Genomic DNA, 16321 nt, shown 5'->3' with positions numbered 1-16321 from the left:
TTATGATTTCATATAGCTGCAGGTCTTAGAAGATTTAGGCGCAGAATAATTCAGGTGAACACTGACACAGAAAAGCACAGTCTTGTTGGGATAGCAGAAGTTTTCGCTCATGTTGCCTCTCACACCTGGAACATCCTGCTCAAACGAAGTCTCCCCTCCACCTTGGTTCAACGGGAGAGCAGGCTGGGATGAATTCTGTATCACTGCTGTGGTGCAAATCTATGCCAGCTGTCCTCAAGGAAGCGCCTGGCTTCCTGTAGTCACGTCCCTACAGAGTGCTTGGAAAGGGTTACATACAGGTACTTTATCTCTTGCAACACACGTCTCCAAAATTAAAATTAAAATTAAAGCTTTGAGTTGGCATTTTTTGAGGAACTTAAACCTCCAAATAACTGAAGTAGTCCAGCTTGGGCTCATAGCCTGGCCCAGCTCCAGCTAGATGCTTTAAGAATAGATCAAGAAACTGTTTTAAGAATTGAGTGAACCTGCAACTGAAAGTATATAATGAATGAAACACAGAACCCACATAAAATAGAAATAAGGCAACCTGAGATTCGCTTGTAATGAAGACTTTGGCTGTAATTAAAGAAAGGGGATGGATACGTCAAATTTGTCAAGGGGAAGGAAAGTTTCCAAGTGCAGGACATACTGAAGACTAGGCTCCATGCTTTCAGAAAGAAACCGTGAAAGCAGAAGTAGAGGAGAGAAGACTTGCTGTGAGGTTAAAATGGAATTAATTGAATATTTCCAGGGACACAGTTTTTTTGATACTTCAGCATTTATCCAAAAAGCAAATTCAGAACCCAAGACGGATGCAGCAGCATACCTTGGGACTTAACCAAAGTGGTAGGATAGTTCAAATAGGGTCAGTAACCTTGGGGCTGGCCTTCTTCCTTACCACATTAGAGTCACCCAGGGAATTACCATTTCCTTAAACTGCCACTTCCTCATGGGATTCTGGTGAGCTGGAAGCCAACAGCAGGGGCTGGGACTCCAAAGGTAACCCTCCCTCTTCATCCTGAGCCCTCTCTGGCCCTTTGTTGGACAGCTCAGGCGCAAGCCACGTTTTCTGGCCTCATGAACTGTATCTGGAATGAAACCTAGAATCACCACTCATATAAAGCAGGCTGCCTCATGGTCTGATAATGCAGCCCAGGTGTGAATACTTGACATAGATACATAGCTAAGGTTGAATAAATGTTTACAAAATTAATAGATTTTAGCAATATTTGGGAAAAAAAATAACTAAGTGAAATGAGGTTGAAGATGTTTAGAAATGCTTTATTTTTTCATTGGTTGACAACTAACTGATCATCTGAATGGTAACACTCACGCTGTGCCCTGAAGTAAGACACATATTCTGCTGACAGGGAGAAAAGAGGCGAATTTCATTGATTTCGTCTGTTATGCTATTGCAAAAAAGAGCAAACCAGGCCAGTTTTAAATTTAACAAACAGAAACATTACTGGTGCCTATTATACCAACACATTTTTTCATGTTCAGAACTATCCCATGGAGTGAGCATTAATATCTTCTCCAAGATGAGGAAGTTGAGGCTCCAAGAGTATCTGAGATTAAATCACATATTCAGGAAGAGGCGCAGCCAGAAGGAGAATCCAGATCTTTCTTAAAAGCACATGGCTTAAAAATTCGAAGAAAAAAAAAAAGTCTTCTATTACAAGTGTAATACTTATTTATCAGAGTATTTGGAAGAGTAGTAGGAAGGAAGAAAAATAATTCTTGACTCTGACTCCCAGTGGTGGCAGCACCAACATCGTGGTCCTCTCAGTCTGGTCCTTTTGCTGTGTCTATTTTTTAATGTGAGTGTGAACACATGGCATATCAAAATGGACTGATCAGTATTTTAAACATTATCATCTGATTTTAAAAGGAAAGTGCACACAGTATAGAAAATGTGGAAATCACTGAAATCCATAAAGGAAATTCCAGTCACCTGGAATCTCATAAGCCAAAATGACCACAGTTAATATTTTCCTGTATTTCCTTAGGTTTCTATTTTTTTAATCGTTTTCTTTTTTACATAGTAAAGCTCATAATTTACAAGATTTTTAAGTAGAGCTAACAAAGGTCTACATAGGTGATGATGAAGAACTTGGTGACAGAACGTATTTGCCACTCAAATGATTCAGTGAGTTTTTAGGAGAAAATAATCACTTATGCTCCCTGTCTAATCACGTGGCCATCAAAAATGTGTAAGCCTGAAAAAGCCAGTGCTAAGTTTCCGCTAAAGTGAACCCTGACGTGGATTAACAAAAACCATGGGTTTTTGTTCCTGTGTGCATCCATGTGAGTATTAATCATTTACATGATAAAAATACTCCATACATAAAGATTTTAATACCATGTAAAAGCTCTTCCAGGAAGAGACAAGAGCTGAAGTCTGAGGAAAAGGTTTTTAACCAGTGAAAAATATATACCACGGGACTTAAACATTCTGCACACCAAAATTTACATAAAAGAGGCTTAGCCAGAGGATAAGGCATCACTGACAATGGCTCAAGGATGTTCCAAATGGTGTAAGAGACTTGATCTTATCATTGTAAAATTCCAAGGAACTTATCATCAACACTAAAAACTTCCATTGTACATCAAGTAATAAACCATCGTGACAGTTATTAAGGAAAAGCAGCACTGCAAGGTTACACACGTTACTGCAGGCAGAGAGTGAGAGCAAAAGCAAACTCCAGTCGGAATGTTGGTCACGATCATACAGCTCCCTCTTGATTTAAACACTCATGACACACTGAATGAACTGAAAGAGAGAAAGGTCCACGTTATCCTGCAAACGTCGCAACAAATTGTCGCTTCTTTTTAGGCTGCTGACGTTTTGTTTCTCTAATTTGAATTACGGATCAAGAGATCCCTTTCTAAGGTAAGAGTACATGATGGGCGGAAAGGTTGATTTTACAGGGGAAGCCATCCAATGTAAAGCCCAGTGGACTTCTCTTCTTACAGAAAGCAGATCTTACCTGAATGGATAAAGAATTATTGAAATTCTGAATACGTCAAGACTCTAGAAATGGCCATGGTAAGCAGAGTTGATACTGCTCAATCACACGGGGCCTCCAGAGGACACAGTATTATCCCAACACTCACAGAGCACCTTTAACAGTTTATTCCCCTAAAATCTGCTTTATTAAAATAAATTCTGGCACGCAACTCTATGTATGCACAGGAACAGAATACATGACCTTTCCTCAGCAATCCAGAAACCCAGGTTTAGAAGCATCAGTATTTTGCTGTGAAATGTTTGCTTTACTCTAAGGCCCAACAGGCTCAGCTTTTCTCTCAATTTTCTTTGTCATTCTTCTGACACCAGGGAGGCACTGTGTGTTGCTACTGCCTGCAGCACTCCCACAAAGCCGAGCTGATTATCCCTTTCAGGTAGAGGGGAACTGAGGATCAAGACATTTAAAATCTCTTATGGGGCCCATGGGAGGCCATAGCCCGAGCACTTTCCACTCCACAGGCGGCCTCTCTGTCTTTGGAAACAGTGACAGATGAGCACCAGAGACAGATGCTAATGCACACTAATGAAAACACACCTTTAAGCAGAAGAAATAAACATATTTACACACAAGCCTTTTTAAATGATCAGAAAGAACTGTGGCAGCTGCCAAATGGAAAGTATGTTCATCCTTGCAGTTTGTAATAGAGAAACCTTTTAAAGCACTCAGTTATCACAGTGATTTCCATTCTGAAGGTGTTTTTCTTATAAATCCATGGCTGAGCGAAAAACAGAAAAACTAAACATCTTCCTAGCTTTGTTATGTATATCCAACTGTGGCCATCCAAGATGGCACCTGGCTACATTCACATTGGTTATGTGACCTTGTCCAATCTCATTTAGTATGGCTGCTCAGTAAACACATGTTTTAAACTATGACTGAAGTCTCTGTCTTACATCCTCACTGAAGAACATAGATGTGTCAAGTACAGCTTTGAGCTATTCAACTGACTTCCCAGGGACAGAGATACTTGTTCAATGAAGGCAAAAATAGACACAACATCTGCATGGTGTTTTCCAAGGACATTTCTGACTGACATCTCCCAATAGCTCAGGGAAGAAGACGTTACTACTTCCTCTCCTCAAATAGTCTTGGAGCAACGGGGAAACCTGCCTGTTACCCAGCCAGTGAGACCAGGTGGGCTTTGAACCTAATCTTTCAATGCAAATCAAACAGTGGTCTATAAGTAAGACTAGTAATAAATGAAATTAATAAATTTTGAATGGTAACTCCTGATCATTTAATCCTTCATCACAGCATCCTCAAGATGCTTTTAATGGCTAACTTCAAAAGGGATGCCCAACTGGCATACATCTTATTCATCCACTCAGTTTTGAATTTACGGAGACTTACATCATCATATGGGAAATTCACAACACCTTGCTGAGCAGTATCCCGTCTTCGAAAGCTGTCTGTAAAACATCATAGTAAAATTTATGGTTATTTTTTAACACCTGAAGTCACAACAGGTAATTATTTTGGCACTGGGTTCAAACTGCAGTAACATCTGAGTTGTAAAACTTGTAAAACCAGCCAACATAAACAAAAGCCCACAGCACAGAAGCCAACTATATGAATGTGAATGGATTTAATATACAACAAAGTAATACAACAATACAGAAGTTATCCAATCATCTTTTTCAATGTGGAGCTGGAAGAAAGCACCTTATCCCAAAGTCAGTAAAAGCCATGTGACTTTTATTTAGTTGTAATGAAGACAACAGAATTTCAAGCTTTTTAATAAAATAGTGTTTAAGTAGGAAATGGATGGATGGAGTCCCTAATATGGCAAATGGGCTGTAATCAAATATTCCATCAGTCTGAGCTCTGTGCTACTAAAAAGGATTGACTTAAATAAAAACAACCAAAAAAATCTGCTCTCATGTTCTTGTTAGGATGCAAAAAAATTACAAACCCAGGTATTAATAAGTAAAAGACTGGGGCGCCTGGGTGGCTCAGTGGGTTAAGTATCTAACTCTTGATCTCAGCTCAGGTCTTGATCTTAGGGTCATGAATTCAAGCCTTGCACTGGGCTCAACGCACAGCATGCAGCCTACTTTAGGAAAAAAAAAAAAAAAGAGAGAGAGAGAATAGGACTAAAGAGAGGAGTGGAACAAGAAAAATATACAAAAGAAAGAGAAGAGGAAATAGAAAAGTAGAGATTACAGATATACCCTCATCTAAGAAGTCCATATAGCTGAAACAGATGACCAATTTAAATAATTTCCAACAGGAAGAATTAGGAGAGAGAGCTACAAATGAGTATTTTCTCTCTTCAAATAGTTTACATTCTAGGGGAAATCACAGAATACTGCTCATATTCTGACCAAAAGTACACAAATTAGGTGGTCACATTTTGGAACATTTTTATGAAATTTAGTTAAGGTTATTTTCAAAGCAACTTACCACGAATCTGAAAGGATTTCTGAAAAGAACCATTATTCTGCTAGATACGTTTAAATAGCAGTGTTTTAAAAAGCCCCTGAAGTTAGGGGGAAAAAAGAGAAGACTGCGGACAACAGAAGTTCAGAAACACTGGAAAATGAACCACAAACGGTGTCTTCCCAGCCCTCGGAGACAACACCACCTCAAGGAACACACCTGTCAGGGCTCGCAGTTTGACACAGCAGGCGATGTAGTCATCGAAGGTGATCTTGCCATTGGTGCTGTAGCGTTTAGCAATGGAATTCACAGCCTGTGGACTCAACCGGAAGCCTGAGGGAGAAAACAGTTAAAGGATAACAAAAAGACCATTAAAAATAATCACAATTCTTTCAGCCTGGGAGTACTCACTTGAACTGTGAATATGCACTAGGAATTATGTATTAGGTGTTTAGTTAGGAATAGACACTGCTTCCAGACAACAGAAACAGCCTTCATGTAAAGTTTCGGAAATGACAAAGGAATGTCATGGGCCAGGTGGCTGGAGCCGGCCGTACCCACCCATCGTGGTGAGAGCCTTCTGCAGCTCCTGCGGGTCCACCGTGCCGCTCCGGTCGCTGTCAAAACTGATGAAGTGTTGTCTCCAGCCGTTCAGCACAGCCCAGAGTTCTTTAAACTCATTGAAACCCATTGTGCCTGACATATCTCTCTGAACTCTCATCAAGGATTAGAGCATCTTTAATTTGCAACATTTTCTAACGAATAAATCAAAGATCAAGGATAAGCGAATTTAATGTTCTTCCTGCTAAAAAAGGTTAAAAATGTTGTATGTTCGTCTCAGTGTGATGTAATGAAAAGATACTCTCGTGATATAATGAAAAGGGCCTGTGGAGAAAACCCTGAGGACGTATTTTCACTGTGGGAAGAGAATCTGTGTGATGTGATTACGGGAAAGGAAGGTGGCCACAGGTGAGCCACACATGAAAAGCGGTCTTGTTTCTGGAACTGGGCTGTACTTTCTGGGGTCCCGGGCTATGCTGCTGGGGTCTGGGGGGGTCTTGGCCCTAACATTCCCTTTTGGTACAGTCTTTTCAGACCCAGGGTTTTCACTTCTGGAAAGATGAGATGGGACGGAAGGCAGTGCAGGGTCAGCGCCAGCTAAACCGAGTCTGATAGCTGTGATGTGAAAAATTCCACTGCTTGAAGGTCAGGTGTGAATCACACAGAGCAAACGATGACAGAGCAAAAAAGCTTCCCTGACCACCCCGATTTCTATACTTGGTCTCTTCTGAGGCTATCCTGAATTCTTGAATAACCAACATTCTGTTTACTAAGCTCCTTTCCTTTTTCACACCAAATTACATCTTACAAGCTAATGATTTCAGAAAACTTTTTTGTGGTCATTTGTCATCTTATGTTTACTGGGTATTAATTCTTGGATGAATTCTTTTAGGAAGAAATTTTTTTTTTGGGGTGGGGGGCTGGGTTAGAAAAAACCCTCCAGACAGCAATCAAGGTAAAGGATACATCCAGCATTGAAACCATAAGCCGACAAGTCTCCAGGTTAAAAGCTGTTAAATCAAGAAAAGTACAAACATATTAATACGGTTTCAAAAATTCACATTACATTGCATACATTCAAATTAATTAGGGAAGTGACTATTTATATACTCTTACTTTTATATGCTACTCAATTTATGTGGAACTAAATTACATGGAGCTTTGAAGCAGATTTTTTCCAGATATAGGGGATTCCTTGTAGAACCCAAATTTGAATTTTTTTTTAAGGTTTTATTAGAGAGAAAGAGAGAAAACACAGGCAGGGAGGAGGGGCAAAAGGAGAGGGAGAAATAGGCTCCCAGTAGATCAGGGGGCACAGTGCTACATGGGGCTTGATCCCAGAATCCTGGGATCATGACCAGAGCAGAGGGCAGATGCTTAACCGACTGAGCCACCCAGGTGTCCCCCAAATTTGATTTTAACAACTTTAATAGAAATATTCTAGGGGCGCCTGGGTGGCTCAGTGTTGGTTAAGCCTCTGCCTTCGGCTCAGGTCATGGTCTCAGGGTCCTGGGATCGAGCCCTGCTTCGGGCTCTCTGCTCAGTGGGGAGCCTGCTTCCTCCTTTCTCTCTGCCTTCCTCTGCCTACTTGTGACCTCTCTCTGTCAAATAAATAAACAAAATCTTTAAAAAAAAAAAAAAAAGAAATATTCTAAAGAAAAGTATTGTATTGTACAGTTAATATTTTTAGGTATAATGGTTTTGAAGTTGGTGGGGAATGTTAAGATATCTGAATTTGCTTCAAAAGAAAAAAGCCAGATGAACAGATGAACTAAAAATGGCAACACACCGTTAACTGTTGAAGCTGGGTGGCAGGTGCGTAGTTCACTGCATCATTATCTCTGTTCTTGGATATGCATAACATTTTCTAGGATAGAGTCTTTTTAAAGTTTTATATACCTTCTTGCCTTTGAAACTGAAATATACTGAGATCAATTCACCATGGTGAGCGGGAAGACAGGGCTACTCCATTCCTGCTCCTAACAGACTATAAATAGATGGTTTTGCTAGTTCTATTTCATTAGTTCATTTACCTTTCTTTCCCCTTTACTATCATGCACTGAATGGTAACCTCCTTCCTTGAAGAGCTTCTGACCTGTTTCTACATACAATAAGTTTATATATGAAACTAGATAAATACTCTTGCCAGAACTGTGTTCAATAAGAGCACTCTCTTGAGTTAAGATACAATGACCAATTCAGGGACGGCCACTGTTCAGAAGCCTTCTGAGTTTATGTACAACTTGAGCATATTCTGAGCGAATTTCTATAGCTCACTTAGAAAACAAAAATAGAAAATACACTTATTGGTTAATGGGCCTACTGATGATCTACCTAAGCATTAGCAAATTACACATAAAGAATTCCTTGCATCTTACATTGTGTTCATGGGAACCAATGACTGGAGAAATACACAGGTACAGAGAAGCTGTCAGGCTATAGAAGGCAGAAGTGACAAGGGTCAGTGGGCCAAGCTGGCATAAATTCTGCAAGTGTGAAAAGGCACACAGAAGAATTTTACAGCTCTAATTATCTTCATTTTTATCTCCAACCAAACTGAATTTAAAACACATCTGAGCTCTTAGTACTGTAATGTCTCCAAATAGTACAAACTATAGGTTTTCCACTCTCTCTCTCTCTTTTTATTTGACATAGAAAGACAGTGAGAAGGGCACACAAGCAGGGGGAGGGGGAGTGGGAGAGGGAGAAGCAGGATTCCTGATAACAGGGAGCCACATGTGGGGCTCGATCCCAGGACCCCAGGATCATGACCTGAGTCTGAGGCAGACGCTTAATGACTGAGCCACCCAGGCTCCCAGGTTTTCCGCTTTTAACAGATTCCTGTGTCTGGCATATCCTGGAATCTGAAATAAAAGGTGGGGAACTATTTCTCTTTTGGCCTTTCAGAACTCCATCTAATCCACAGATACAGTTCTCTGAAGTGACAGGAGGCAACACTTTTCCACACTTTTGGGAAAGAGTTGGTTGGTTCTTCATTCTGACTTCTAAGTTGTGTGGAGGTATGAAGCCTCTTCAATCTAGACCAGTGGTTCTTAGCCCTGGGTACTTATCAGAATCACCCAGAGGCTTTCAAAGATCCTGATACCGGGGCTGTACCTCAAACAATTTTTTTCCAGGATTACTGAGATATAATCGACAAATAATATTGTGTAAGTTTAAGGTATACAATGTAAAGATTTGATATATGTATATACTGCAAAATGTAACTACAATGAGGTTAGTTAACACATCCATCACCTAACATAGTTAACTTTTTCATGTGTGTGATGAGAACTTTTAAGATTGACTCTCTTAGCCATTTTAAAGTATACAATACAGTATTAAGTACAGTCATAACCACAGAACCACAGAATTAAATCAAAATACCTGACCATGGAACCCAGGCAATTTTTTTTTTAAAGCTTCTCAATGGTTCCAGTGAGCAGCCAAGGCTGAGACCACCATTCTTCTGAGTGAGAGTCCTGAACCAGCCGTGTTAGTATCATCTAGGAGCTTTTAGAACAGCATAATCTCAGCCCTTAACCTACACCAACAAAATCAGAATCTGCAGTTTAATATGCTCCTCAGGTGATTTATAGTCACATGAAAACAGCTGGTCAGGGCACCTGGGTGGCTCAGTCATTAAGTGTCTGCCTTCAGCTCAGGTCATGGTCCCAGAGTCCTGGGATTGAGCCCTGCATCGGCTCCCTGCTCAGCAGGAAGCCTGCTTCTCCCTCTCCCACTCCCCCTGCTTGTGTTCCCTCTTTTGCTGTGTCTCTCTCTGTCAAATAAATAAAATCTAACCACCCCCCAAAAAACAAAAACAACAAAAAATAGCTGGTCAACCTGGACGACCATTATCTGGAAGCCTGTTAGAGATGCATATTCTCAGGTCTCCCCTCAGACCTTCTGAATGAAGAACTGTAGGGCAGGACTCAGCTACCCAGTGATGCTGACACCGCTTGAGTTTAAGAACCAGTGCTCTAGAGGCCTGATAACCACTAAGTAGACCCAGCTGTTTGACTTTAAATCAAGGATTTTGAGGGGCTGTGAAGCAAACACCTTCCCTGTGTCCCAGGGCTATGAATGGCGCCGTCGGACAGTGACGTCAGAAGCCCAGCTATCTGGTCATCATTTGTGAGAAGGATTTAAAAGGGAAGGAATGAGATGCGCAGTAAATAAAAGTGAATGAACAGAAAATTCACCATTCCACATAGTTCTAATGAACTAGAACAGCAATGTCTAGTAAGTTTGGGTAGGGAAATCTCTTGCTCAATTTTAGCTGAAAATGTTCACCCCAGAAATTGCTTTTATGAATGCTAATTCTATTTCAAATAATTTCAAAAGAATCTTTGTTGTAGGGGCACCTGGGTGGCTCAGTGGGTTAAGCCACTGCCTTCGGCTCAGGTCATGATCTCAGGGTCCTGGGATCGAGCCCCACATCGGGCTCTCTGCTCAGCGGGGAGCCTGCTCCCCGCCCCACCTATTTGTGATCTGTCAAATAAATAAATAAAATCTTAAAAAAAAAAAGAAAAGGATCTTTGCTGTAATTTTACTTTTACTCTCTCCCTTCTGTTCAATCTGCTAGAATGCCTCATACATCTTTTCTTCTGGTAGAAATCCACAATGTAATGGACCCAGCAGGAAAACCCTACCTTTAGTTCTTTCTCTCAACCTTACCACAGAGTAGCAACTACACTCAAGGGAAAAAATGAAGCTGAATCATTGTCTTACAGTCTAGAGCAACTTCCCTTATCAACCCTACCTCTGGGTATGATTGCTTCCTTTTAGCCTGCGGAAGCTGCCTATAGGTACTAATAGCCGTCCACCCCTCACCTGCATCTGTGCTTTTTGGTTTAGAAGCTGGGTTTAAAAAACACCAATGGCTGTCTACCTTTTGCAACATAAACCTCACAAGCAGGATGGTTCAGTGGTTCCTTACAGCCTCCACAACTAGATGACAGTAAGCAAATGAAGTCAATCACATGGTTCTGATGACTCAGGAAATGTCTTCCCTAGAACGCCATGATCCAAGACCATCACTAACCATGATTTCCTCATAGGAAATGTTTAAAATGACTATTCTCCAAGGATATACAACCCATTTGTTAGTAAGATTTTAAAACCTGCCACACCTCTTCTACCAAAAGCATAGAGAAGAATAGTTTGATGTTGGGACATAACTCACTCTCATAAACCCTGTAATTAAACCAGGATTCTTTGTTCACTAGCCCCGACTGCTTGAGGTGGTTAACAATGAACAATATAAATGTATTTCCTACAACAGGAAAAAAAAAAAAATCCCCTATCTAGAAAGTGCTTCTTTTTTAAAGGACCAGATTAAATGAGAAATGCAAAAAGTTCCTCTTTCATATTAATTTCTCCAACTAGAAAATATTAATAGGACACTGAGGTCACATAAAAGAAAGGATGATTGAAATAGAAATGCAAATATTATTAAAAAAAAAGAGCCCTCCAATAAATATGCCATGTTGAACAGTTTAAAAATGCCACTGTAAACCTTCTGGTGTCACTTCTAGTTTGAGCCTTTTAATCCACAGTTTACCGACAGCGAAGGTTTCACGCCGATGTTCTGTCTCAATAAACCACTGGCAAAGCTGGCAAGTCACTATTCTCTACCTTGCGTGTTTGTCATGGTCAAGATCTGATTTGAAACGAAGAAGCATGTGGTAGTGTGGGGGACGATGAGAGAGCCCCGTCTGGATGCAGCACCTCTGCAACTCAAGGCAAGGAGCTCTTTCAAAAGGCAGGAAGGTGGTGTAAGCATGGAATTACAGGGCAGCAGATCCAGGTTCTGAGCAACTGAGGAGAAGGAGAAGGAAGACTAGTGCGAAGAGTTTAGAAATTAGGAAGGGCACTTCCGACTTAGCCTGCACAGGATCTCTGAAGTGAAAAGAGAGATGAAGAAAGACTCAGGGGGGTGGGGTGTCACGACAAGCATTCACATGGCCAGCAGCTGACTCAGAGAGCAGGAGTGCAAACTGGCTCCCTGAGGACCAGGGGTGGGAGAGGGGGACAGGACCAGCCACTCAGAACTAGACCTGGGGCAGGTCACTCAGGGACCAGCTGCATAGGACCAGCCACCCCAAACCCTAAGTGCCATGAGGCTCAGGACAGAGTCCGCTTTGGAGAAACAGCCGTAAATGTTAGCTCCTGTCATTGATGACACTGGACCTGGAGGATTTCATTTCAGCACCTTACCTCATCATCTTCGAAGGAGGCCATGGAGACTGTCTCATGGCTTCTAAGGGCTCCCAATCCAAGAGACCCACTAACTGCCAGGCAGGTAGTATAGTATGACTTATTCACAACTGTGTTCAAATCAACATATTTTTTTTTTAAGATTTTATTTATTTGACAGACAGAAACGACAAGCAGGCAAAGAGGCAGGCAGAAAGAGGAGGAAGCAGGCTCCCTGCTGAGCAGAGAGCCCGATGCACTGAGCTGAAGGCAGAAGCTTTAACCCACTGAGCCACCCAGACACCCCCAAATCAACATATTTGATAATAAACAGTTGAAATTAGCTTTGGCAATTCTAATTTTTGCTAGATCAGAAAAGCCCAGTGTCACTGAAGGCTATCATCATTAAGTAACAGTTAAAATATGAAACACAAGAGTACTTCTAGAGAAACTCTGGGACTGTCAACTCACGTTTGTATCCTCCAGCAATGCCTGACTGGGTCAGGCATCTCTGCAATTCATCAGCATCTATTTGCCCATCCTTTTGGGGGGGAAAAAGTTGGAAGAGAAATTATAATAGTGATTTGTACCTTCTAGTGCTCCACTTTCAGTATATTATTTCAGCAATAATGACCAAGAAATGAGCATTTTCATGCATGAGACTTTTTTTTTAAAGGAATGCCTTCCAAAAATAGGCATTCCTTTCCTGATTCTACTTTCAAAAATAATTTAATGATGAAAGAAAGACAAAATTGTTAAGTCCTCTCCCACAAATGCACAATTAGGGCCTTAAACAAAAAATATATTTCTTGGTGCATAAGTAAAGTCGGCATTCAATTTCAGACTCTATTTTAAATAATTATTACATAAGAATTCAAAGTCAGGAAGCCGTTTACACCTATATTTTAGTAATACCAGTATCTTTTCATCATTTCCTCTAAATTCCTCAATTAGATCTGGCATTATATTTTCAAGTACAAGGTTCCTCTTTTTAATAAAACACTGAGGTGAATTCAGCTTCTTCCACTGATACATAATTTTTTTTTTTTTTAATGGGGGCAGTGGAAGGACTGAGCAGGGTACACAGCTGATATTCAAACAAAACGCTTGGATGAAACAAAGAGAGGCCTTCGTGATCCCCTTGGCTTATGATGCGGAGAATGGTTTTCCAGAACCACAATTAAATCTGGATGACACAGGTTCCCAGGGCTTATTGATTGTCTGACCAAGTTCAGAACCAGATAATGTTATATTTAGAGATTTAAAAATAAAATACCCAAATCCTTAAGTCCTCCTGTATAGTAAATTCTAACTGAGGAGCAGGATCAATAATTTTAAAGACAATGGATATGCTGATGTAGGCCAGGGCCGCTGCAAGCTAAGCAGGTGGGGTCACTTACAGGGCGGGAGGCAAGGCAATCTAAGAACTCAAGTTTTGAGCTTTGCCCTGTCTTGTGGTTTCAAAGATACAGATCATTAACAGATGAAGCAGATACTTAAAGGGAATTTAGACTCAATTTTCCACTCAATTTCTTGAACTATATTTCTTAGAATGCTATTCTGAAAGGTGGTCTTGGGTTTTTATCCCAGAATACTGGATATTATCTTCATATGGAGATTGTGTTATTTCTTTCTTTTCATCAACACAAAGCTAAGTGGCATTCCTAAGGGCCAACATACCTTCTGGGTAGTTCTGGGTTATACCAGCAGTGTATTTACCATACACAGTGGCCTGGGGAGCTAGGGAAGCGTCCTCCCTCAATGTACACCACCATCTGTCGTACACCTCAAGGTAGAGAATTGAAAGGTCTCCAGGAGGGAGCCAACCTTCATTCTCTCTCGGTCCCCAGACCACCACACCTTATAAGGTCATAGAAGAGCTGACCTAAAACAGCATCAGCATCAAAGAGAAACTAAACTGTTCACAAGATTAACTTCCTGTTACTAAAGGAGTAGTAACTTTCCTATTTTGAAGCTGGTAAGTTTGTAACGTTAAGTACCTATTTCCTAAGGGTAACTGATAACAGCCAAATTCAACCTAAAGAAAGTGTCCTTTAGAATCTGACCACGTAATTACCGGTATGTGTCTTTAAGGTGTACAAACAAGGGCTTAGTGTTCACCAGATGTGGAATTTCTTCTCTGGAAACCACCTCAGACTCCGACAATTCAGAGTTCTAAAAACATCTTTCTGCTCTATGTACCTTCACAGTACACTTACAGCCCCCTATTCCTATTCAATGGGACCCTAATTCAATCACAAATTTATCTGTCAAGTGAACTAACATAAATACAGGTAACAGTCCTAATTTGTTCTGAATATTCAGAGATAAGTAACCAACTATACATTTCCTTCTCGCTTTTTTCTTTTACAGAAGCAAAGGGATTCTCTTCCAGAGGACAAGTTCTTTTTTTCCACCCCACTCTAACAATGCCTAATACAAACGCAGACTCTGACAATTCTTTAATATTAAGGAGAAAAGCTAACCTGTCCAGCTACAGCGGCAAAGTAACCATAGAGCGGATCCTGAGTCTGTCCGGGAAACGTAGGTCCTCCGGGAGCTCCTCCATACTGTAAAACGACAAACACAAAACCATCATTCCCGCTGAATCCAGTTTTATTCTCTCACCACTGAATGCTTTTGTGGAAAGCCTGGCACCTGCCCGCCCTTCACACGGATGGATCACCTCCTCACCACCCGGCACGCTTTAATTGCAATTATTCTCACCCAAGCAGAATTTAAAAACTGGCAGCTTGGACCAAAATGAGTTGTCCTGGAAGTGACACCTGCAGAAGTGAAGCAACTTTAAAAATCCCTATTAGCCTGCAGGTTACTGATTAAATGTAACCCAGGCAAGCAACTTAAGAGCAGGACTCAGAATCGTTCTTTCACTTTCCTAGCATTTACGGTATTTTTCAAAACGTTCTGAGACAGGTGTAGCCCAGGCCAGCTTAGGTGTCTCGGTCGGACTATGTCGCGGCGAGCACCTGGGCGGGGAGACGCGGCGAAGGAACATTCCGTCTCCACGACGACGCGCATCCCTGGCGCGGCGCGAGGTGGTCTTCTCCCCGGAGGGCTTCTCCCCACCTCCACGCCCACCCCCGCCTCCCCGCGGTCTTTCCCCGACTTTTTCTTCTTTGCTTTTAAAGAAGGGAGGTGGATGCCCGGACCATCCGACATTAAAATGGCTGTTGCTCTCAGGGGAAACCGGGAGGGAGAGGAAGCCAATACCCAATTCGCACAATTTCACGCCGCGCATCCCAGGCACAGGGTGGGCTTCTTGGGTCAAAATCCACCCGCGTCTTGAACCCAAGCAGCCACCCGCAGGGTAAAGGGTCGGGGAGAAGGAGGGAGCCCGAGGATGAAGCGGAAGGACAGGGGCCTGGGGCGAGGCAGCAGGCAGGGAAAAGCCGGGGGCGGGAGGCGCCCGGGGAGTCGCCTCGGAGAAGCGGCCCAGTGTGGCCTCTCGGCGTCTACGGTGTAACAGGGTCGTGCCCGGGCCGCGAGCCCGCGCGGGCTGCACTTACCCCGCCTGGGTAGTACCCGCCGCCGGCGCCAGGGTGCCCCGGGTACGCCATGCTGCAGACTGCGCCGCCGCCGCCGCTGCCGCCGCCCTCGCCCTCCCGCCGGGGCCGCCCCGGAGCGCACCACGCGGGCGGCGGGGGACGCGCGCCCGAGCCGCCCCAAGCACCGCGCTGTGCTCGGGCTTCGGCCCCCTGCGAGCGCACCGCGTGCCCCTGCGCCTTCGGGCCTCAGGTCGTGCGCAAGCGCCGCTCCCCAAGCGCCTGAGACCTGCGACGCCGAGCTCACCGGTGCCTCTCCTCCCCGCGGCGCGAATGGCACATTCCAACACCAGTACGGTGCCCCGGGGATTCTTTATTTCTTCCTACTCGGGCTTTATTCTGATACTTTTGAAACGTTTTAAACAACTTTATTAGTCAGGGCTGCCGGGCTCTAAGCCGGGGACGGTTTTGTGAGGAATGGGCTGAATGCTGTGGGGCCGCTCTTAGATGCCTGTGAGGGAAGGAGGCGTTGAAAAATCAAAATACGAAAACGCCCTTGGAAAACAGGAATAAACTTCAGGAACTGCGTGCGAAAGAGCGTTTGGCTTGCGGTTGCACATTTCACTGAACGGCACCCGGGGTGTT

General features: G+C 42.7%; 1 protein-coding gene across 1 annotated transcript; it reads right to left on the bottom strand.

The window, feature by feature from the left end:
- Positions 1–1255: 1255 nt before the first annotated feature.
- SRI (sorcin) lies at positions 1256–15781 on the bottom strand. Its single transcript, XM_032875770.1, has 8 exons — positions 15701–15781; positions 14660–14743; positions 12645–12714; positions 6939–6982; positions 5973–6120; positions 5631–5744; positions 4383–4441; positions 1256–2773 (listed from the first exon to the last, which is right to left on the bottom strand). The coding sequence occupies exons 1-8, from the start codon at positions 15749–15751 to the stop codon at positions 2747–2749; spliced, it is 597 nt and encodes a 198-aa protein (XP_032731661.1). The 5' UTR covers positions 15752–15781; the 3' UTR covers positions 1256–2746.
- Positions 15782–16321: the final 540 nt, after the last annotated feature.

The sequence above is a fragment of the Lontra canadensis genome, unplaced genomic scaffold, assembly GCF_010015895.1.
Source record: "Lontra canadensis isolate GAN:19392208 unplaced genomic scaffold, GSC_riverotter_1.0 scaffold2, whole genome shotgun sequence".
NCBI lineage: Eukaryota > Metazoa > Chordata > Mammalia > Carnivora > Mustelidae > Lontra > Lontra canadensis.
The sequence above is the reverse complement of the archived record's forward strand: the minus strand, read 5'-3'. Positions and strand labels throughout refer to the sequence as shown.

What these genes read in the sequence shown, in the direction of transcription:
- SRI (XM_032875770.1), bottom strand. Translation starts at nt 15,751, where the DNA reads ATGGCGTACCCGGGGCACCCTGGCGCCGGCGGCGGGTACTACCCAGGC. An exon ending in CATTGCTGGAGGATACAAAC is followed by an intron (nt 6,983 to 12,644) that starts GTGAGTTGACAG and finishes TTGATTTAACAG; the next exon opens with CTTTTAACCTGGAGACTTGT. An exon ending in GAAGGCTCTCACCACGATGG is followed by an intron (nt 5,745 to 5,972) that starts GTGGGTACGGCC and finishes TTTCTCCCTCAG; the next exon opens with GCTTCCGGTTGAGTCCACAG.